At 38.6% G+C, this 25,761-nt stretch overlaps 1 protein-coding gene across 1 annotated transcript in view; it reads left to right on the top strand.

Annotated features, from left to right (window-relative positions):
- LOC124795609 (cilia- and flagella-associated protein 157-like) overlaps nt 1–25,761 on the top strand; it is a 133,443-nt gene that overhangs the window by 60,454 nt on the left and 47,228 nt on the right. Inside the window, exon 5 of the mRNA XM_047259680.1 lies at nt 21,499–21,622. Within this exon, the coding sequence (XP_047115636.1) occupies nt 21,499–21,622 (124 nt within the window). The remainder of the gene's footprint in view (nt 1–21,498; nt 21,623–25,761) is intronic.

The raw sequence follows: 25,761 nt of genomic DNA, 5'->3' as shown, positions 1-25,761 counted from the left end.
TCACAGGGTTATTTGGTAACCGTGATAGCGTTACGGAGATGTGTAATAAACTCAAGTGGCAGACTCTGCAAGACAGGCGCTCTGCATCGCGGTGTAGCTTGCTCGCCAGGTTTCGAGAGGGTGCGTTTCTGGATGAGGTATCGAATATATTGCTTCCCCCTACTTATACCTCCCGAGGAGATCACGAATGTAAAATTAGAGAGATTAGAGCGCGCACGGAGGCTTTCAGACAGTCGTTCTTCCCGCGAACCATACGCGACTGGAACAGGAAAGGGAGGTAATGACAGTGGCATGTAAAGTGCCCTCCGCCACACACCGTTGGGTGGCTTGCGGAGTATCAATGTAGATGTAGAGTAGATGTAGATATGTTTTACAGTTCTGAGGGAAAGTATACTGTCATTTAACACAGAAAAAGTGTGTTTTCACCCGGGAGAAAAAGAATTTTTAACCAGGAGATCCGGGAAAAATCTGGGAATTTCTTTTCCTTGTCTGTGTATACACCCTGTATATTCATTATTCAAATAGTTTTATTCATTTTAAGCAAATCAAAATTGTGGACCGTTAAACTGTCCATTTCTATAAAACAAACTAAACACACTTTTCTGAGACAATTTGTAAGATTCATATTTTAGTATTATTCTTTCACTAATTTCACTCACCTTGCATGGTTTTTAAACCAGTTAATGCCAGCAATTTTCTCTATATAATTTTAAATAAGACTTCAAGTGTATTTACACTCTAACTAACTTCAAGACAACGTGCTGTCTTATTGTCATTAATACAACCAGTAATTTTCACTAACAGAATTTAATGCAGTTTATCTTTAAAGCACAAACACTTTGAAATAAAGCAAATCAATCACTATGGAGGCTTTCATAAATGTAACAATAACTTCCTCCCTTAACTTCAATTGAAACCACAGCATCTCTAGATATCTTTTTGCATTCAGAATTATGCAAATAAACAGATATTCATTTTCATCAGTTTTTAACACACAAGATTCTTGGATGTCAGTATTTATGTGGAGTGGATCCTAAGAGGTATCATGAGAGGAACCAAATCAAGGATTGGACACAAGTTTCACAGAATTTGCCCTATTATTACAAATTAAACAACACTTAAATGCACTGACCTTTTAGATTTGCTGAAGCGATGGTGCACTATTGGTGGTGAGTACATAGTGGTTACCTGGTCTTTCCTCTGGATGTAATTTGCTCTATTATCTTCTTCTTGGTGATGATACTTTCAACATTAGAGCCTTTTTCAATAATATAGCACCATTTTATAGTTGTACACACATCCAAGGCCTTCCCATATTAATCCAGGTACTGGATGCCACCCTCGGCACTTGCACTTGCACTTGGTGCTCAGACCAGACTGTCCAGTAGCTAGCTGCTGACAGCCTACTATTCAACCTTTTAGCCTGCACCAATCACATTTTGGCACATGCCAACTCACTTCCGTTGCAGATGGGAAGCATTGTTGCTTTTCATTTTATACAATGCAAGTCCCTAGGTATAAACCAGCTTGTACCTAGTTGTAAATAAACATCTTTTTTAAAAAAAACTCAATATTTAAATACATTAACGTGTCAACACAAAAGCCACATAATTACATTTCATTTTCTTCCAGTTAATACAATGAATTTAGATAGTAAAGAGAAAACACTTTACACAACTTTCCACTTCATTACAATAAATCAAAGACACTGCATAGTGAAAAACATACTTGACATTTAACAGAATTAATCTGTACAAAGTATTTACAGTATTAATTATGGTGTTACAGTGTGTGCACAATAACATTCCTGAAGTAGACTGGCCTACTCAGAGTCTCTACCTAAACCCAATTGAATGCCTTTGGGATGAATTAGAACATTGACTTCCCTTCAGATCCCAGCATCCAACATCATTACCTTCTCTGGTTTTGGCTCTTGAGGATGAATGGGCTGACATCCCTCCACAGACATTCAGATACCTCAATGAAAGTGTTCCCAGAAGAGATCAAGATGTTATAAAGGTGGACGGTGGACTCATCTGATATTAATGTCCACTAATAGGTGTCCAGATACTTTTGATCAGATAGTCTGCTTTATTACCATTTTGTGACACACCAATTAATCTTCATGGGCTTCTCAGGATACCGACTGATGCTGTTAACTTACAAAGTAATGTCTAGCGGGCTTTCTGTTGACTAATGGATCAGACTACTCATGCCTTAATTGCATGGTACATTGAACATGTCCATTTTTGTGCATGTCAACACATATTATTTGGATGAGGAGGATCTGCTGGTACTGCTACAGGGTTAACATCCTCCATCTTGAAGTGGCATAGAATCTATCTTAGTGGTAGGGCTTTAGTGAAATAGAAAATACACACATCAAAAAACGTTTTGCAGCACTTCGGTTCCCAGAACTCCTGAAGATAGACATTGAATGTGGATATTGTATCACAGACACAGCCCTTTGACTGTTCAGAGATGTCACTAAACCTTCCCAAAGATGTAAATAACCCTGTATGAGCAGTGCCTATTAGACAGAGGGGATCTGACAGCCGATCAATTCCAGTCATTCCACACAGCTCGTGTTGTCTGTAGTTCAACCATGCCTAGACAGTCAATACCACAGTTTGATTGTGTCCGCATTGCTACTTTGTACCAGGAAGGGCTCTCAACAAGGGAATTGTCCAGGCGTCTCAGAGTGAAGTGAAGCAAAGTGACGTTGTTCAGACATGGAGGAGATAGAGAGAGACAGGAACTGTCGATGACATGCCTCATTCAGGCTATCCAAGGTCTACTGCTACAGTGGATGACCGCTACCTGTGGATTATGGCTCGGAGGAACTCTGACAGCAACACCACCGTGTTGAATTATGCTTTTCGTGTAGCCACAGGATGTCGTGTTATGACTCAAACTGTGTACAATAGGCTGCATGATGTGCAACTTCACTCCCAGCATGGTACAGGTGGGCCCAACAACATGCTGAATGGACTGCTCAGGACTGGTGTCATGTTCTCTTCACCAATGAGTGTCGCATATGCCTTCAACCAGACAATCGTCGGATATGTGTTTGGATGCAACTTAGTCCGGCTGAATGGCTTAGACACACTGTCCAGCGAGTACAGCGAGGTGGAGGTTCCCTGCTGTTTTGGGGTGGCATTACGTGGAGCCAAGGTATGCCGCTAATGGTCATTGAAGGCACAGTAACGGCTGTACGATACGTGAATGCCGTTCTCTGACCGATAATGCAACCATATCAGCAGCATATTGGTGAGGCATTCATCTTCATGGATGACAATTCGTGCCCCCATCATGCACATCTTTTGAATGACTTCGTTCAGGATAACGGCATCGCTTGACTAGAGTGAAGAGCATGTTCTCCGGACATGAACCCTATTGAACATGCCTGGGATGAATTGAAAAGGGCTGTTTATGGATGATGTGACCCACCAATCACTCTGAGGGATCTTCGCTGAATCGCTGTTGAGGAATGGGACAATCTGGACCAACAGTGCCTTGATGAACTTGTAGGTAGTATACCACAATGAAAACAGGCATGCATCAATGAAAGAGGATGTGTTACTGGGTATTAGAGGTAGCGGTGTGTACAGCAATCTGGACCACTACCTCTGAAGGTCTCGCTGTATGGTGGTACAACATGCAATGTGTAGTTTTCATGAGCAATAAAAAGGGCAGAAATGATGTTTATGTTGATCGCTATTCCAATTTTCTGTAAAGGTTCCAGAACTCTCATAACCAAGATGATGCAAAACTTTTTTGATATGTGTAGAAACACCTGCTAAATGTTCTGCCTGCAGGCAAATTAAATACCCAATTTTCTGGATGTGACATCATATTCTCGCCATACTTCACTTAGTAGGAGATTATTTGTAACAGGATGATTAACAGCTGTCATGGCACTATGAACATGTATAGTTAAAATTAATGCATCCTGTAGGGTGACCATACATGTGTCTACACTTGTTGGGTGAGTAAAAATTTATATAAATGTACAGTAAAATGTTGGTTTTAGGACCTAAAAGCTTGTTTCAGGCCAAAAAAGATTCAGTGCAATTTACACAATTGCTTAGTTTCATCTTCAAAACTTGTGATTGACTCATATGTATACTTTCTGATAAATTTTCATTAATATAATAAGTCTGAGCACCAAGCTGCTCAAGACATATGTTTCTGGAATATGCAATGGTAGTACAATCAATACTGACCCAAACCTGGTCACTGAACTTCAGGTTTTATGCTATCTATTCTTACAATTTGCTTGAGATCCCTGCTACAAATCTTATTTTGAATTGTCAAGTCATATCACCATTAGAGTATTTGAGTTTATAATACCAACCATTATCAATGGCTTGTTGAGGTTTAGGAGAATCTGTTAATGTCCAGGTTTTGTTTACTTTGAAGAAATTAATTTCATTGTTTTATTGCAATTTTCCATTTTTTACTTCAGGACATAAAAACTGCTTATTCATGTCTTTGATGTGACAGATATCTTAATATCTAAGTGAGTCTGATATCTTGCTGATAATGTTAATGATTCGTGATCTGTTGACTTACATTGTCTATTATTCTGAACCTTTTTTTCATCAGCTACAGCATTTTGCTGTCTGTTTAGTGAATGAAGAGTTTTGTATTGTGGAACATCTTGATGACTTATTTTCAGTTAGTACAAAACTCGGTACTTTTGATCTTTATGTTATCTCTGTGTATTTTTAGCTGTCACCAGTCTGGAAACAAACCTTTGATGTTAAGGTTTCCACATGTGCTTTCCACATTTTTACTGACAATCCACTTCCAGGTGGGAAGTCTTGCCCAGTGCATTGAGAGTTCTATTTTCCCTTTTGATGACTCTAAAAATTTCACACTGACAGATCAGATTGCCATCCTCCTCATTACTGAACTCCAGTTCTCTAAATAGGTGGAAGGGATTGTTTTTCTGTAAAAGCTGGTACAGAGTGTCTGTAAGTGTCTTCTTTACAGAATTTGTGTTCAATCTGTCTTGGGGTATAGCATCGTGTTGTGTGTGTAGACATTCAGTGCAGGCTCTCCTGCTGAAAATACCTACTAGTAATGAGTGTTGTTCTGTGTTCATCTTCTGCCTGTGCTATGAAATGCAGTGATGTGACAGCCTTCATTACTCCTTTGTGCTGTTTCTTGGTATTCAAGGAATTTTTGACAGTTATCAGTAGTTAAAGTGATGAATGGAATTGATTGTTCTAATGAAGAACAAATCAAAATGATTCATCATTATGAAAAGGATAGTTGCTACTCACCATATAGCAGAAATGCTGAGTTGCAGATAGGCACAAGAAGACTGTCATAAAATAAGCTTTCAGCCAACAAGGCCTTTGTCAAAAATAGACACACACACACACACACACACACACACACACACACACACAATCATGCAAATACTACTCAACACACACATGACCACAGTCTCTGGCAGCTGAAGCCAGACTAAGAGCAGAGAGCAGCAGCAGTCCATGACCAGAGAGGCAACTGGGGTGGTAAGGAGGAGGCTGGGGTGGGGAGGTGGAGGAATACCAGGGTAGGGGTGGCGGAGTCTGCAGGGATGAGGTGGAGAGAGGGTAGGGCAGCTAGGTGCAGTTGGGAGGTTAGAAGGAGGCGGGGGAGACAGGTGGGGATAACAGAAAATGAGTGAAGTAAAACAACTAGATGTGTTGGTGGAATAGAGGGATGTGTAGTGCTGGAATAGTAACAGGGAAGGGGCTAAATGGGTGAGGACAATGACTGACAAAGGTTGAGGCCAGGAGGGTTATGGGAACATAGGATATGTTGCAGGGAGGGTTCCCACCTGTGCAATTCAGAAAAGCTAGTGTTGGTGGAAAGGATCCACATGGCACAGGCTGTGAAGCAGTCACTGAAATGACGAATGTAGTGTTGGATGGCATGCTCAGAAACAGTGTGGTCCACTTGTTTCTTGGACACAGTTTGTCAGTGGCCATTCATGCAGACAGACAGCTTGTTGGTTGTCATGCCCACATAGAATGCAGCACCGTGGTTGCAGCTTAGCTTGTAGATTGCATGACTGGTTTCACAGGTAGCCCTGCCTTGATGTGATAGGTGATGTTCGTGACCAGACTGAAGTATGTGGTGGTGGGAGGATGTATGGGACAGGTCTTGTATTTAGGTCTATTACAGGGATATGAGCCATGAGGTTTTGTAGGGATGGATGAATATATTGTTAGCATCGGTGGATTGAGGTAATCAGAACCATGGTGGAGAATGTAATTCAGTTGCTCCATTCTTGGGTGTTACTGAGTTACGAGGGGAATGTTCCTCTGTGGCCAGATGGTGAGACTTTGGGTCATGTTGGGTGACTGCAAAGATAAGGCACAGTTTTTGTACAAAGTTTGGTGGATAATTATGGTCTGGAAAGGCCTTGTCAAAAACATCGGTGCATTTCGAGAGGGACCACTCATCTGCATCTACATCTGCATCTACATTTATACTCCGCAAGCCACCCAATGGTGTGTGGCGGAGGGCACTTTACGTGCCACTGTCATTACCTCCCTTTCCTGTTCCAGTCGCGTATGGTTCGCGGGAAGAACGACTGTCTGAAAGCCTCCGCGCGCGCTCTAATCTCTCTAATTTTACATTCGTGATCTCCTCGGGAGGTATAAGTAGGGGGAAGCAATATATCTGATACCTCATCCAGAAACGCACCCTCTCGAAACCTGGCAAGCAAGCTACACCGCGATGCAGAGCGCCTCTCTTGCAGAGTCTGCCACTTGAGTTTGTTAAACATCTCCGTAACACTATCACGGTTACCAAATAACCCTGTGACGAAACGCGCCACTCTTCTTTGGATATTCTCTATCTCCTCCGTCAACCCGATCTGGTACGGATCCCACACTGATGAGCAATACTCAAGTATAGGTCGAACGAGTGTTTTGTAAGCCACCTCCTTTGTTGATGGACTACATTTTCTAAGGACTCTCCCAATGAATCTCAACCTAGTACCCGCCTTACCAACAATTAATTTTATATGATCATTCCACTTCAAATCATTCCGCACGCATACTCCCAGATATTTTACAGAAGTAACTGCTACCGGTGTTTGTTCCGCTATCATATAATCATACAATAAAGAATCCTTCTTTCTATGTATTCGCAATACATTACATTTGTCTATGTTAAGGGTCAGTTGCCACTCCCTGCACCAAGTGCCTATCCGCTGCAGATCTTCTTGCATTTCGCTACAATTTTCTAATGCTGCAACTTCTCTGTATACTACAGCATCATCCGCGAAAAGCCGCATGGGACTTCCGACACTATCTACTAGGTCATTTATATATATTGTGAAAAGCAATGGTCCCATAACACTCCCCTGTGGCACGCCAGAGGTTACTTTATTGTCTGTAGACGTCTCTCCATTGATAACAACATGCTGTGTTCTGTTTGCTAGAAACTCTTCAATCCAGCCACACAGCTGGTCTGATATTCCGTAGGCTCTTACTTTGTTTATCAGGCGACAGTGCGGAATTGTATCAAATGCCTTCCGGAAGTCAAGAAAAATAGCATCTACCTGGGAGCCTGTATCTAATATTTTCTGGGTCTCATGAACAAATAAAGCGAGTTGGGTCCCACACGATTGCTGTTTCCGGAATCCATGTTGATTCCTACATAGTAGATTCTGGGTTTCCAAAAACGACATGATACTCGAGCAAAAAACATGTTCTAAAATTCTGGGTCCATAGTTTTGCACATCTGCTCGACGACCCTTCTTGAAGACTGGGACTACTTGTGCTCTTTTCCAATCATTTGGAACCTTCCGCTCCTCTAGAGACTTGCGGTACACAGCTGTTAGAAGGGGGGCAAGTTCTTTTGCGTACTCTGTGTAGAATCGAACTGGTATCCCGTCAGGTCCAGTGGACTTTCCTCTGTTGAGTGATTCCAGTTGCTTTTCTATTCCTTGGACACTTATTTCGATGTCAGCCATTTTTTTCGTTTGTGTGAGGATTTAGAGAAGGAACTGCAGTGCGGTCTTCCTCTATGAAACAGCTTTGGAAAAAGGTGTTTAGTATTTCAGCTTTACGCGTGTCATCCTCTGTTTCAATGCCATCATCATCCCGGAGTGTCTGGATATGCTGTTTCGAGCCATTTACTGACTTAACGTAAGACCAGAACTTCCTAGGATTTTCTGTCAAGTCGGTACGTAGAATTTTACTTTCGAATTCACTGAACGCTTCACGCATAGCCCTCCTTACGCTAACTTTGACATCGTTTAGCTTAGCTTCTGTTTGTCTGAGAGGTTTTGGCTGCGTTTAAACTTAGAGTGAAGCTCTCTTTGCTTTCGCAGTAGTTTCCTAACTTTGTTGTTGTACCACGGTGGGTTTTCCCTGTCCCTCACAGTTTTACTCGGCACGTACCTGTCTAAAACGCATTTTACGATTGCCTTGAACTTTTTCCGTAAACACTCAACATTGTCAGTGTCGGAACAGAAATTTTCGTTTTAATCTGTTAGGTAGTCTGAAATCTGCCTTCTATTACAGATAAACCTTCCTCCCTTTTTTTATATTCCTACTAACTTCCATATTCAGGGATGCTGCAACGGCCTTATGATCACTGATTCCCTGTTCTGTACATACAGAGTCGAAAAGTTTGGGTCTGTTTGTTATCAGTAGTTCCAAGATCCACTGCAGATGTAACGGCCACGGGTGGCTAGGCTATGTGCAAGGGACTTCTTGCCATAGAACGAGTGGCAGCTGTTGAAGTGGAGGTATTGTTGGTGGTTAGTAGATTTGATATGGACAGAGTTACTGATGTAGCATCTTTAAGGGGGAGGTCAACTTCTAAGAAATGTGGCTTGTTGGGTCGAGTAAGAACAGATGAAGCGAATGGGGGAGAAGGTGTTGAGGTTCTGGAGGAATGTGGATAGGGTGATGTCACCCTCAATCCAGATCACAAAGATGTCATCAATGAACCTGAACCAGGTGAGGGGTTTAGGAGTCTGGGTGTTTAGGAAGGATTTCTGTAGACGGCCGATGAATAGATTGCCTTAGGACGGTGACACTGAAATGATTGTAATTCATGATGAATCAGGAAGGAACATCATTCACAACTCCTGGCTTATTTTTAAAATTAACTGTAATTATCCATCCATTGACAATATGCTCCCAGATGTGGAAGAACTACTTGCGATGTTACCATTTAGTGTACTTTGTGACTGCAGCCACCAAATCCAAATACACTACAGTAAGGCATAAGCAACTCTTGCTTCTGTAAAAAAACTTTTTCAATAAAAAAAGACCTTACCACTATCATTGTCTCCATAGAAATATAATTGTGATTCCCTTACCTTGTTTTTAAATGAAAAGATGCTTTGTAACAGTTAACTACGTCCTTCGACCCGTCGCCATATACCAAATCACATGGACTCAAATCAATTACATTTCACTTTCATAACTGGAATGATTTAAAATACTTGTCAATAAATTGAATGCAGTTCCAGTTAGATATCAGAAAAAGATATGTGTAGTTGATCTCAGACATACAATTCACCTGCTTACAAAGGCGAACAATAAATTACAATTAATTGAATTACAGTTCAATAAAGATGGGGCATCACTTTTAGCAGTATACAACAGTGCATTCCTGTGTGACTTGCATGGCAGAATATAAAAAAAATCCAAACATTGCCCAAATATCAATGAACACTGTTGCCTAATATCAATTCAAACATTACTTCCAGCTTTGCAATACCCATGAACGTGTGAGTCTTGTACATGTAGCAAATGAAATGTCATATCTCACTGAGGAACGTGAAACTTTCATCTTAGGACAGCAGCATGTAGAGAAACTATGGCTCATGTTTAAAAGAATAGTTGATTATGAACTAAATAGATAGAGACCAAGCAGAATAGTTTTTGATGTAAGGCACCCTCCACAATATGCAGTCACTGTAAAGAAACTTCTGAAGAAACAAAACTGCTGCATGACAGGTGTAAAACAAATCAAAGGGCTATAGATAAAGAGATGCTGAATGAAATGATTTAGCTGTCAAGAAGGCAATGCATGTAGCCTTCAATGGGTGTGGTGGCAGAAAATTATCAAAAATCTTTCACAAAACCCAATGACATTCTGATCAAATGTGAAGCCTGTTAGTGGCGCCAAAGTTAGTGACCAAACACTCATGGACAAGACAGATACTGAAACTGAGAGTACCAAAGCTAAAGCAGAAACACTTACACCTGTTTTCAAATGTTCCTCCACAAAGGAAATCCCAGAAGTAGTGTCCTAATTTAATTCTCATACTGCTGCAAAGATGAATGAAATAGATATTTGTGTCAGTGATGTTGAGAAACAGTTGAAGTCATTAATATTGAACAAAGCACCAGGGCCTGAGGGATTCCCCATCAGATTCTATACCAGATTTGCAGGTGAGTGGCACCTGTTTTATCCATAATGTACTGAAGACCTCTTGAACAAAAAACTGTTCCCAGTGGTTGGAAGAAAGCACAGGTCACACCCATTTACTAGATCAGCAGAAATGACCTACAGAACTACCATCCAATATCACTGACATCAATTTGTTTTAGAATCTTAGAACACATTCTGTGCTCAAATGTAATGAGATATCTCAAACAGAATGATGTCAGAGTCAATCAGCACAGATTCCAAAGACATCAATCATGTGAAACATAACTCACGTTTTTCTCACATGAGAACCTGAAATCTAAGGATCAGTGCAGTCAGATAGGTACAAGGTACAGTACTTGACTTCCAAAAGGCATTTGACTTAGAATGATATGCTTGTTATTTGATTATAAGTATATTCATATGGGCTATTAAGCAAGTTTGGTGACTAGATTGAGAAGTTCTTGATGGGAAGGATGCAGCATGTTATCTTGGTCAGAGAATCATTGACAGATGTAGAAGTAACTTCAGGTGAGTCCCAGGAAAGTGTGTTGGCACACTGCTGATCATGTTACATATTAATGACCTTGCAGACAATATTGATAGTAGACTTTTCATACATGATGCAGTTATCTATAATGAAGCATAGTGTGAGAATGTTTATAGTCAGACCTCGGTAAGATTTTGAAGTGTTGCGAAAATTGACAATTCACTTTATCCTATGGCCACACTATCAGTGAGCCACAGTTGGAATACAAATACTTGACAGTAACAATTTGTAGGAATATGAAGTGGAATGATAACTTAGTCATAAGCAAAGCATGTAGCAGACTGCAGTTTAATGGTAGAATATGAGAGAAATGCAGTCAGTCTGCAAAGGAGATTGCATACAAAACATTTGTGCATCCCATTTCAGAATATTGCTTAGATGTGTTGGATCCATACCAAATATAGTCCTATTTTAGGGTATATTGATCAGATACAAAGAAGGCCAGTATGACTGGTCTCAGGTTTGTTTGACCCATGAGGGAATGCCATGAAGATGATGAAAGAATGAAAGAACTGAATTGATAGACACTTGAAGATAGACCCAAACTATCTAGTAAAAGTGTACTTGGAAAGTTTCTAGAACAAACTTTCAATGATGAATTTAGGAATACACCACAACCCCCTAAGTATGACTCCCATAGAGACTGCAAAGACAAGTTTAGACTAATTACAACTTCCACAGAGATATTTAAGCAATCATTCTTTCCAAACTCCATACATGACTGGAATGAGCAAAGGCTTTAATGACTGGTACAATGAGATGTACCCTCTTCCACACACTTGGCAGTGCTCTGCAGAGTATAGATGTAGATGCATGGTCTTCTCTAAGACAATATTCAATTCCTCTAACAATACACAGCAGAGACGATCTTTACCTCCAACACTATGTGCATCAGCTATAAGAAAGAATGAAACACTGCCCTTTTTATACTATTCGTTAGTATCTCTCTGGCATATGTACTTTCCATCATAGCAATACCCAGTATCCAGTTACTGGGCATGTTGTACAGCATAACTTAAGGGACTGGGTTTCTTGTACACCATATGGGCCACAGGGGACTGTCCTGCAAGGTAATAGTTTCCCTAAACTACAGAGATGGGAATTAATTTACACAATGATTTACTCTTAACACTTTTTATATTTTTCATGTCTTCTTGTTTTCCTCTCTCCCTCTCTCCCTTTGGTTTCTTTCCCATCTCATCTTGTGCTTTTGTCTGAGTTTTTAGTTGTTGTTTCATTTTACTTCTCACTCTGTCCTTTGCCATATCTGGATTAAAGCTTTCACAGTGATTATGAATGTATTATCTTTGAACTAATATTGTCTCTCACACCTCACCCTTCATCTTTGTCTCATAATATCCTCATGATAGGTCGGTCGTTCTCAGCCTGAGGACTGAGGTACCTACTCCACCTTTCTAACCTTCACTGCCTGTACCATTTTCCTCCTGGAGAAAAAAGGAAAAGTTACAAAGGCTAGAATAGTGATTTCTACTTTCATATGTTGTGTGTGTGTGTGTGTGTGTGTGTGTGTGTGTGTGTGTGTGTGTGTGTGTGCACAAAATTGGCTGAAGCTTAAACCACATTGGTGCTGTTACAGAAATATAGCCTTGTATTATTGTTTGCCTGTTCTTTTTGTACATTAATGTCTGTAAATGTTACAGGCCAAAGGAAGATACACATGCTTGAAATGAACTGTTGTTATGGCCTTCAGTCTGAAGACTGGTTTGATGCAGCTCTCCATGCTACTCTGTGCTGTGCAAGCCTCTTCACCTCCGAATAATTGCTGCAACCCACATCCTTATGAATCTGCTTAGTGTATTCGTCTCGTTGTCTCCCTCTACACTTTTTACCCCCACATTTCCCTCCAGTACTAGATTAGTGAGCCCTTGATGTCTCAGAATGTGGCCTACCAACCAGTCCATTCTTTTACTCAGGTTGTGCCACAAATTTCTTTTCTCCCCAACTCTATTCAGCATCACCTCATTAGTTTTGTGACTTACCTGTCTACCATATTTTACAGACTGTAAGATGCACTTTTTTCTCTGAAAAATTGTCTCCTAAGTTCTGGTGCATCATATACTCAAAATTAATAAAAAAAATGTCCAGAGTTTGATTTAACATTCCCACCAGTCTTAAAAATGTCCATATATTCGATGCCGTGGGGAAACTATCTCTATCTGACAACATTGGATTCGACTGGCAGCAGCAGCATGATGATTCACAAGCTTGCTTACACTGTCTCCCTCCCGCCCCTCCATCACAAACCCAGTACACTGTCTAGCCTATGATGCGTCATTGATGTCTATGGTGCGAGTGAACTTAAGTGGAAAGCGATTTGTGTTATCGGTAACGGTACAATATTTTTGTTAGTAGATAATTTTGTAATGGGAAAAAATAAAAGGTATTCATATAATACAAGCTATAAATTGAAGGTAAAAGCATGTGCAGAAGAACGTGGAAACGCAACAGCTGAGCAGCATTTGAGGCCTCCACAAACAGAAAAAACAATTTTTGACTGATGGGGTAGTAAAGAAGACCTGAGCAAAATGAGGAAGACTAAATGTGCAAATAGATGACTTTATGCAAAATGGCCAAAATTAGAAGATGACGATTTTCAGGGATTTTAAAGGTCAATTTGGTTTTATAAACTAAGAATTTGTTTTCCAATCTAATGATATAAATGGTACAAATGTTATTTGTTTAACAACTTCTTAAAAGTCAGGGTGTATCTTATAGTCTGTAGTGTCTTATAGTCCATAAAATATAGTAAATCTATATTCGATGTTAACAAATTTCTCTTCTTCAGAAACGCTTTTCTTACCATTGCCAATCTACATTTTGTATCCTCTCTACTCTGATCATCATCAGTTATTTTGCTGCCCAAATGGCAAACCTAGTTCCCTCAGCATCACCTGATTTAATCTGACTACATTCCATTGCTCTCTTTTTGCTTTCTTTGATGGTCATCTTATATTCTCCTTTCAAGACACTGTCCATTCCATTCAACTGCTCTTCCAAGTCCTTTGCTGTCTATGACAGAGTTACAATGTCACCAGCAAACCTCAAAGTTTTTATTTCTTCTCCTTGGTCTTTAATTCCTACTCAAAATTTTTCTTTTGTTTCAGTTACTGCATAGCATAAGGGATAGGCTACAAACCTGTCTCACTTCCTTCTCAATCAGTTTCCCTTTTATGCTCCTCAACTCTTACATCTGGTTTATGTACAAATTGTAAATAGCACTTCATTCCCTGTATTTCACCCCTGCCACCCTCATAACTTCAAACAGAGTATTCCAGTCAACATCGTCAAAAGCTTTCTCTAAGTCTACAAATGCTGTAAATGTAGGTTTGTCTTTCTTTAACCTATCTTCTATGAGAAGTCTTAGAGTCAGTACTGCCTCATTTATCCCTTCATTTATTCAAAATCAGACTGATCTTTCCCGAGGCCAGCTTCTACCAGTTTTTCCATTCTTCAATAAAGAATTTATGTTAGCATTTTGCAACCATGACTTGTCAAGCTGTTAGTTCAGTAATATTCACACTATCAGCACCTGCTTTCTTTGGAACTGGAATTATTATATTCTTCTCCAAGTCTGAGGTATTTTGCCTGTCTCATACATCTGGCTCACCAGATGGAAGAGTTTTGCTGTGACTGGCTTTCCCAAGGCTATCAGTAGTTCTAACAGAATGTTATCTACTCCTGGGGCCTTGTTTTGACTTAGGCCTTTCAGTGCTTTGTCAAATTCCTCAAGCAGTATCTTATCTCCCATTTCATCTTCATCATTGTCCTCTTTCTATAATATTGCCCTCAATTACATCTCCCTTGTATTGACCCTCTACATACTGCTCCCATTTTTCAGTTTTCTCTTCTTTGGTTTGGACTACAGCGAAACCCCTGTTTTACATTTTCGTGTGGTCCAGACTTAAAAAACGCAAAATTGAGGAAAATGCAGGATCGAGAAAAATGTTAAAACGCCCCAGAATATGAGCAAAAATATTTGTAATTGACATGTATGATTAAAAATCACAGTCCTCTCCAATACTTTGTACAAAATCTGCCTAAGTGAACAAAATTAAACGTACAATATAATATTTATACAATAATTTGTAGTAATGAATTTCATTAGTTCTTACAAAATCACATGCGTAACAGCAAGTAAAAACTCATAAAAAAATTTAAATTGGTACCTGGGTACAAGGTAATCGAGATATTTACTGTCATGCTATAACCACAAGTTATATGTTGAAAACACACATTTTTGAGGGATCATCCTCAGTGCTCACCCAGAAAAAAAGCAAAAATTGATGAACATGTTGAATTAAACCAAAAAAAATCACAGCAGCTAAGTGGTTAAACCATAAGCATAAATGCGAACATCTAGTTAATGATAAACTTTGTCTGCATTCCTGTTATTGTTTAATGCTTTCCTTATGAGCCACATTTCTTATGCTCACCACCATTAATGTGTTATTTAGGTTGGATGAGAGAAACAGACACATGAAAAAATTAGTTTGCTTCCCTAGTTGACGTTACAAACTTATTAAATGTCAGATCAGTGAATTTCTGTACATTGTGTAAAATGTACATTTTAAAGAAAGCTCAGGTGCTGTGTTTTCAGTTCATGTCCACTTATCACTGCTGCCCATATTTATGATCTGCAGTGTGTGGTGTGTGTGGTTCAAAGTATATACATGAGTAGTGTATGTAGTTGTTGCAACTGTGTCATGACAGATTTGAACATGAAAGTCTTTAAATTGTGCTATAGTAAAACCCTTGTTCTATTTCCATGTGACACCTCTGTCATAGCACATCATATGTATGAAAAGTATATTTTCAGCATTTTGCATAATGCTTTCAGACCATCCTGCACTCCCAACATTGAAGGGCCACTCCCCCTCTCCACACATCCAGTAGGTGAGAACATTTTACATGTGTCAGTGTGGGGTGGTGGTTACACTGGCCATTGGGTGACTTAACAAGTCGCTAGCCAATAACAGTTCACTAGCCGGAAATGGGTGATGTTTCCTTGATTATGACCAAGCATATTCCTTGAGGTTCAGTGTCTGAATTTAAGTGGTTGACAATTTATATTGTTGCTGAATACAGTACATTGTAAATACAAGCAAAAGATGAGACTGAGTTATAAGTGGTACAAGAAAAGGTGTTGGCTGGGTCCTTTGGTCATGTATTGGCTCAGTCCAGAATGCTTCACATCGACTGTCTTATTTTTCCATTACCGCTACAACCTAGCAGTAGTTGTATCATGATTGTGTGATGAAGCTAAATGTTGCAAGTTGTGTTGGCAACACCGATTGTGGATTACATCAGCATTTCATCTGTCTCCCCTCTCCATAATGGCCTAGAATATTTCCTTAACTCCACCACCACCCATAGTGTCAACCATCCCCATGGTGCCAACCATCTGTCTTTTGTGCCACTTAAACTCATTCAATCACATCAAATGTCAATAGAAAGGAAACAGGACAAAGTCAAGGCAGATATTGAGCACAAACTTAGAACTGAGGTAAACCTTACAAGGAAGAAATGTAAAATCATGGAATTTTTAGCATTGATATTATGGATTTTTCACAGGAGCTGCAAATTTATGTTGTAGAATCGCAAAAAAATATAAAATTGGAGTATGTAAAATCCAAGTTCCACTGTAGTTTTCCATCTGAGCTCTTGGCATTCATACAGGTGGTTCTCTTTAATTTTCCTGTAGGTGGTATCTATTTTTCCCCTTGTGATATATGCCTCTAAATCTTTGCATTTGCCCTCTAGCCATTCCTGCTTAGCCATTTTGCGCTTCCTCTCAGTCTCATTTTTTTAGACATTTGTATTCTCTTTTGCTTGCTTCATTTATTGCATTTTTATATTTTCTCTTTCATCTATTAAATTCAATATCTCTTGGGTTGTCCACCCACAGATTTCTACTAGACCTCATCTTTTTACCTACTTGATCCTCTACTGCCTTCACTATTTCCTTTCTCAAAGCTACCCATTCATCTTATATTCCTTTCTCCTGTTCTTGTCAATCTTTCCCTAATGCTCCATCTGGAACTCTCAACAATCTCTGGTTCTTTCAGTTTATCCAAGCCCCCTACCCTTAAATTCCTACCTTTTTGTAATTTCAGCAGCTATAATCTACGGTTTATAACCAATAAATTGTGACCCGAGTCCACATCTGCCCCTGGAAATGTCTTACAATTTAAAATCTGGTTCTGAAATATGTGTCCTATCATTACATTATGAATCTGAAACCTCCCAGTGTCTCCTCATATACATCCTTTTTTTTATGATTTTTAAAACAAGTGTCAGTGATGACTAAATTATGCTCTGTGCAAAATTCTGCAGGAGGTTTTCTCTTTCGTTTCTTTTCCCCAGTCCATATTCACCTCCTATTTTTCCTTCTCTTCCTTTCCCTACTGTTGAATTCCAGTCCCCTGTGACTATTAAATTTTCATTTCCCTTAACTATATAAATAATTTCTTTTTCCTCACCATACATTTCTTCAATCTCTTCATCATCTGCGGAGCTAGTTGGCATATAAACTTGTACTACTGTGGTTAGTGTGGGCTTTATGTCTGTCTTGGCTATAATGAATCATTCAATATGCTGTTCATAGTAGGTTATCTGTGTTCTTGTTTTCTTATGCATTATTAAGCCTATTCCTGTATTACCCCTACTTGATTTTGTATATATAGCCCTGTATTTACCTGACCAGAAGTCTTGTTCCTCCTGCCACCAAACTTCATAACTCCCACTATATCTAGCTTTAACCTGTGCACTTCACTTTTTTAATTTTCTAACCCACCTGCCTGATCAATGGATCTGACAATTCATGCTCCGATCCATAGAACGCCAGTTTTGTTTCTCCTGATAACATCTTCCTGAGTAGTCCCCACCCAGAGATCTGATTGTGGGACTATTTTACTTCCAGAATATTTTATCCAAGAGGACGCCATCATCATTTAACCACACAGTAGAGCTACATGCACTGAAGAAAAATTATGGCTGTAATTTCCCCTTGCTCTCAGTCTTTTGTAGTACCAGCACAGCAAGGCCATTTTGGTTGATGTTACAACACCAGACCAGTCACTCATCCAGATTGTTGCCCCTGCAGATACTGAAAAGGCTGCTGCCACTCTTCAGGAACCACACATTTGTCTGGTCTCTCAACAGGTACCCCTCCATTGTGGTTGCACCTATATTACAGCTATCTGTATGGCTAAGGCACGCAAGCCTCCCCACCAGCGGCAAGGTCCATGGCTCATGTGGAAGTGCACTATAAGGTTTAATTGCATGAAAATGCAAAAATTGTGATTGCAGAATTTCACGTGATCCTGGAAATGGAAATGAGCGTATGGCGTCAGTGGCCGGGAGTTCCCAGTCAGGAAGTTCGACCGCCAAGTGCAAGTCTTATTGAGTGCGACGCCACACTGGGCGACTTCCACATTGACAATGGTGATGAAATGATGAGGACAGCACAACACCCAGTCCCTGAGGGGAGAAAATCTCCCTACCCAACCAGGAATCAAACCCAGGCCCCCGTGCTTGGCATTCCAACGTGCCAACCGTTCAGCTATTGGGGTGGACCACATGATCCTAAAGTTGTAATATAAAACCTACATGTGTAGCCAGAGTCTCTCAATGTTATGGCATGGAATATAAGAAGGGTGGGATACATTTCTTTAGAATCTTCTCTGCACAGTTTGTATGTGAGTTAACAAATCGTCAACAGTGATTGCTGGCTGATCGTGACAGACAAGTTGTTGATCAGTCATATCCTTTGTGTATCCATTGAGTGACACATCATGCAAACATACTTGTGTTCAAAGCAGTTGTATGAATAATTGTTTGACAAAGGCTTGCATATTCCATGTGACATATAACCAGTTTTTACACTATGAAAAAGTATTAGCACAACTGTCCAAAATCACCCCCGCAATTGCAGTGGTGAAATTAATTGTTCTATCGTGGCACAAAATAAACATTTATACAAAATAGTCACCATCCACAATTTTAAGTGTTCTATCATGGCATGAAATAAACATTTATAACAAATAGTCACAGTCCACAATAACATTGTCTGGCATTGGTAGTTCAATTAAGCAATCCCATGATGAGTTTCATAGAGTTCAACAATCATTGGTTTTGATGACAATAACATTACACAATATTTGTTCGTCACAACACAGATTAGTCAAACTTTTCATTTTTTTAGATAACAGAAATAACTCACAAGTTTTCTACCTACTGAAGTTCATGACTTTTGTGATTGTTGGTGCACATATTTTTGTGTACAGAATGTTCATAATTGTGGTATGAGTAAACAACAAGAGCACATCTGACATAGATGTTACTCATAATGTAATAGGGCTGAAAAAATCTGTCTACCAAGTGGCAGCAGGAGAACACACATATAAGAGATATTATTTATACAAGCTTTGAACAGCCAGTGCTCCTTCTTCTGGCAGAAGGGTTGAGGAAGGAAGAGGGGTGAAGGAAGCAGACTGGTGAGGTTTAGGAAAAGAGGTAGAGATCGGAAAAGTCACCCAGAACCTCGCATCAAGGAAGACTTACCAGATGGGATGAGCAGGAGAGACATTGTCAGGAACTGTACTAGATGAGATTTGAAGACCTGAGAGCTTAAAGATGGAAGATAGGGTAATATGAAAGACAGAGATTACTGCTAAAACATCCTAAACCTCACCATACCTTTTCCTTCACCCCTCTTCCTTCCCCTTCAAACCTTCAGCCAGAAGGAGAAGCAACTGGCTGCAAAAGCTTGCATACGTAATACCTTTCATATGTATATTCTCCTCTGTCACTTGGTAGGTAGATTTCTTATCTATTTAATTACATTATATCTTCAAACATTGATTATTTTTGTTGATATAGATGTTGCTCATATACCTGCGAACTGTGGATGCTTATTTTGGATGGTGGCCAACTACATATAGACAGGTGTAAAAACAAACTGTTATTTTGAAACCTACACAATGCTTTGAAGTTTGGCTAGGTTGGAACTTACTGTTTTTGATGAACTAAAAGAACTTATGCGAGTTTTAATTATACGAAAGGTTGCTAGTCAAAAATTAGAAAAATGTGCGGAACTATTATCCTTACACACTGTGAATCCCCTTGTCTATATGTGTCAACATCATATTGCAAATTAAGAGCCAGTAGCTTGAAATTAAGAATTAGTGAGTTAACTGATCAATGCTTTCTGTCAAATTGTAGAGAAAAATTAAGGTGGCAAAAATATGTAGTCAAAGTTCAGAATCTAACAGTGGTTCTGACAAAAACTGTGATGGAAAGTGGGGCAACTTAGGAATTTGAAGTTTAATTATTTCAGAAGATAATTAGTTTAAGGTAATTTACAGTACTTCACAAGGAAGTTGGAATGCATACCTTCTGAATGCTGTAGGTACTGTATGGAATTATGCTGTTGGCTCATAGGTTTTTGCACGTAGCAAACTGTAGTGCTAATTTTAATTAACTGTAACTTTTAATTACTAGTGCTTTAATGAAAACTAATTACACAGATGCAATCAGAACAATCAAAATGAGCATCTGAATAATAAACTGTAAGTGAAATCAAGTATAAATAGGATCTTGAGATTTTTATGTAGTGTTAAATGTCAACAGATAAATGTATTGAAAAAATAATATAAATTAGCAGAGAAAAAGTTATGCATGGGACTAAAAGGACATAGCAGATGGGAACGTGCTATGCCAGAAGCTCCCAGTTTCAGTGTGATGTCGCCTTTCTACTACTTTGTAAAATCCTCTAACGTTATTATGCTTGTTAATTGTTCACTCTAAGAACACTCTTGGCACAGTGGCTGATGCAAGTTGCTGCTTTGATAGAAGTTAGGAGATGGCATATGACTTTGGACCAATACTCACTTGTTTCCAATACTACCATCTTTGGCATTCAATATCGTGTGCAAAGAGTGTCTTCATTGAATATATCAAAACCGCTTAACATTCACCTTGAAGCAGTATAATATTTCTATGATATTTCTATTTTTATGTTGCATCTGCTTTCATTTACAAGTACATAGGTGCACTTAACTCAGTAGCATCTGCTAGCTAAAGTTGATAAGTTGGCTGCATTATGAACACTGTTGGTACAACCATGGTCAGTCAACTTCTATTGACACAGCTTCTGCTGTCAGTCACCAAGCTTAAGAGTCTTCTTAGAGTGAACATTTAGTATCTCCTTGGAGTGACATTCCAAGGGGAAAGGATATAATAGAGGATGTGTTAGTCACAGCCTAGTTGATGTATATATATGTCTTCTTCTAATGCTTGTTTCAAAATGCTCCAATTTTCTTTTGTTGACCATTGTATTCCTCATATTCTTTCGTTCATTTGTGTAGTTTTCAAAATAGCACAGCTTCATGTAGAATTGCTATGTTGTAAACAATTTTTAAACATGAGCTTCACTATGTTGTACTCCACTTGGATTGTGCCATTGTATAATGACAACTAAATTCACAATGCATTGGACTGTATGGACTTGCATTTTACATCCACAGAGCTATGAAGGAAATGGAGACTAGATTGCTGCAATTATCAAATGATTTTGAAGATGCAACACAAACCAGAATTGCTGCTACAACTCAGAGAGCAATAAGAGAAAATATTGCTTTAAACAATGAGGTAATATTTAAATAACACAGAAGCAAATAGTTCCTAATTACATTTGTTCTGTATTGTTGTAATTCTCAGTCTAGATATAACACATTAAGAAAGAAAAGATATGAGGGAATTATAAAGTGAACTAAACTTCTGTTGGGGTGATTTCTTGTGAAAACTTTAACTTATACAAAGAGAGCATTAACACATTCTCGTATTCTATAGAATTTTTGTCTTATTGAGTATATGTGATAATAATATCTGCTGAAGTTATTAAAGTTTGGCAGCTGCACAGTGTCCTTCCGGTTATCATAAACATTTTGGCATATTGTACCACTTTATTTCTGTATTCTGTAGCCAAATGTGATCATTTATTAGTTAGTTTCAGGTTCCATGGATCATTTCTGTGATTAATCATAATGATGTGGATTGATTCATTTTTTATTCACATGACAAATTTGTTTGTACATATGGCTACATGATGATCATTTACTAGAGTTTTGTTTTCTTTTTTTTCTTTAACAATAATACAGATGTGAGTCAGTAAATCCTACACACCACCTTTTACACATTACAAAAATAGGAATTCTTCTATTAAATAACAGGGGTTGTCAAGGAGAAATTTGTTTTCAAATTTAACAGTGCTGTTTGTCAGACATCTTATATCATTGCGTAAGTGATCAAATATTTTGGTGGTAGCATTGCTCATTCCTTGTTGTGCTAAATACAACATTAATGTGGAGATGTCATTTTTTCCCTGGCGTTGTAATTATGTATGTCATTTTTCTGTTCGAACTCCAGTGATTATGTACAACAAACTTCATGAGGGAAATCCAGGGTGGAATAGAAACAATAGTGTTTTCATTGTGTCTGTCTGCGACTAAACGCTTCCTCTATGTGGTGAAGGATTTAAAAAGACATCTACAAAATTATCGTGGATGAACACCACATATTATTCGTACTGCACTATTTGAGCAGTGTTCGCCTCAAATGTCAAGGCTGTATGGAAGGGAATGTTTGACATGGAAAGGGTGGCAACTGTCAAAATGTAAGTGCTGTTATTTGTCAGTGGGATTAATGTGAATAAAAGTGTGTAGCTGGCCCTCAGTGAGGTTGAGGTCAACATGTAGTAAAGTGGTGTGGGATTCAGAATGTGACCATGTGAAATTTAATTGAGGTTATGTATGTAGAGATTTCAAAAATATAAACAGGTCAGCTACACCATGAGCCCATATGGCAAAGACATCATCAATGTATCTAAACCAAACCAGGAGCTGAAGGCTTATGGATCCCAGGAAAGCCCCCTCCAAGCACCCATGAAAAGTTTGGCACTGGAAGGAGCCTTCCTGGTTCCATGGCCGTGTACCTGATTTTTTTTTTTTTTTATATGTTCACCCCTCAACGTTGAAACAGTAGTTCATGAGTAGGAAGTTGATTAAGGTGAGAAGGAAGGATGTCATACACTTGAAAGTAGGTGAGTGCCGCTTGAGGCAATGTTCATCAGCAGACAGACCATGTACATAGGGGATGTTGGTACAGAGTAAGGTGGCATCAGTGGTGAGTGCCGCTTGAGGCAATGTTCATCAGCAGACAGACCATGTACATAGGGGATGTTGGTACAGAGTAAGGTGGCATCAGTGGTGACAGACAAGGTTTGGTTTAGATACTTTGATGACACCTTTGCTGTATGGGTTCATGGTGTGGCTGACCTGATAAAGTTTTTGGAATATCTAAATACATTCTCCCAGTTAAATTGAATGAGGTTCTATTCCATGCCACTTTTCTTGGTGTCGACCTCATCCACACCGAGGGCCAGCTACACCCTTCATTTCACATTTGGTTTTGTAGGTATTCATTTACTGTGTAAAAGCAGTGATCAACCTAGTATGACTGCAGTTTAGATTTGAAGTGACCAATGTCTTGTATGCGTTTAATGGTATCTGGTAAGGCATTGTATAGTTTGATACTAGGGTGGATAAGGCTGTTTTGAAATAACTTTGTGTTGGCGCTTTGAACATGTACATCCAATTTTTGTCTTGTATTATAGTTGTGTATTGTGTGATTTTGAGTGATGAGTGATCTTTTTGTATGTAAGTTTTGCTTTAAATACATTATATTTACAAGTATATATATGCAAGGAAGTGGCAGCATCATCCTTTTTTGAAACAATGGTCTACATGATTTGCGATTAGCTACCCCTTCCATTATTCTTATTTTTTTTTTTTTATTTTTTTTTTTTTAATTTTGAATCTTTTGATGGCATCTCCAGAATTTCCCAGAACATAATCCCATACTGGAGGTGAGAGTGTACAACTGCATAATATACGCACTGAAGGGTGTTGTAGCTGGTACAATTTTATAATGTACACAGCACAAAACAAGAAGTACTTAATTTTTTGTTCATCTGCTCAATATGTGCTTTCCATTTGAAGTTGTCTTGTAGATGAAGTGCAAGAAATTTGGTACAGGCTGTTTTGGCAATTGTCTGTCCGTATAGCTCTAGATTGGTTGATATCAGATTTTTTGTTTGTGCTGTGTGTATAACCATAGCAACAGTTTTTCAGTGTTTATTATTAAGTCATTGTCATCAAAGTAACATGTTAGCCTGTCAGTGGTTTCTTTTATGTTTTTTACAAGAGTTTCTTCTGAGTTTTCTGTAATTAGAACACTTGTATCATCAGCAAATTGAAATATTTTACTGCTGTCATAGCTTATGTTTAGGTCATTTACATAGAGTAAGAACAGAACAGGACCCATTACTGATCCTTGTGGCACTCCATATTTAACAGCCAGTAGCTTGGAACTATATTTCCTAATTACATTGTCCCTTTCTTGATCTATTTCCACATATTGTTCCCTGTTTTTAAGATAAGAGCTGAGCCAGTTGTTAGCTGTTCCCCTAATGCCAAGATTTTCTAGCTTGTGTAGCAATTTGTCATGATTTATGGTGTCAAATACCTTTGAAAAATCTAAAAATATGCCCATGGTAAGTTTTTTGTTGTCTAATGCTATCAGTGCCTCTAATAGAAAGGAGTGAACTGCAGATTCGGTTGAGCAGTTTGCTCTAAATCCATGTTGAGATTCTGACAGAATGCCATTTACCTCTAAGAAGTCTGTTAGCCTCTTATTGAAAAGTCTTTCTAATATTTTTGAGAAAACAGAAAGAAGTGCCAGTGGTCTGTAGTTGGAAACATCATCTTTGTTTCCTTTCTTGTATAATGGCTTTACTTTTGCTATTTTCAAACATGAAGGAAAAGTTCCTGTAGCAAAAGATAGGTTACATAGGTGGGTTAAGGGCTCAGTAATCAAGTCCCCACACTTCTTTATAACGAAATCACGTATATCATCTACACCTGCTGAGTGTTTCATTTTGAGACTGTTTATTGTAACCTGTACTTCTTCTACATTTGTTGGGTATAGAAACATTGATCTGTTTGAGACTTTTTTCCCTGTTTCTGTATGCTGTTTTCTATTAGAAGTCTGTTGTAGTAGTTTCTCTGTTATATTTATAAAATAGTTATTAAACATATTAGCTACTTCCTGTGGGTTATTAATGTTTTCCAAGCCAGCCTTTAATACTATATTATTAACTCTACTTTTGTAAGATTTTGTTTCTTTTTTTACAACTTGCCAGATTGCTTTGGTTCTGTTTGAAGCATCTTCTATGTATTTGTCACTATCTCGTTTCTTTGCCTCCTTTATTATTTAATTTAAGATAGATTTATATTTTTTTAAAGTAACTATCAAACTCCTGAGTTGTGTTGTAGCTTCTTGCAATATTGTGAAGGTACCGTTTTCTAGCACAAGATTTCCTTATACCACTAGTAATCCACTTGTTGCTTTTAGTGGTATGTCTTGTTTTGGCTTTCAATGGAAAAGCAAGATCAAAATAATATTTAAAAATATTCATGAATGTCTGAAACTTATCAGAAATATTTTCTATACTATACACTATCTCCCATGATTCTTGTTGGAGATAATTCTGGAATGTTTGTACTGCAGTATTACTGAAAGTTCTGCCCATGTGTGTAGTCTTCCTCATATGATTATAGGATGGATTAGTGTTTACACAAAAGTTTATAGCCTGCGCATGATGGTCTGCCAGTCCAGCTTTTATTACAACTGATTTATATTTTGTTTTGGAGCTTATTATTATTATTTGG

This window comes from Schistocerca piceifrons, chromosome 4 (genome assembly GCF_021461385.2).
Source record: "Schistocerca piceifrons isolate TAMUIC-IGC-003096 chromosome 4, iqSchPice1.1, whole genome shotgun sequence".
Classification (NCBI taxonomy): domain Eukaryota; kingdom Metazoa; phylum Arthropoda; class Insecta; order Orthoptera; family Acrididae; genus Schistocerca; species Schistocerca piceifrons.
The sequence above is the reverse complement of the archived record's forward strand: the minus strand, read 5'-3'. Positions and strand labels throughout refer to the sequence as shown.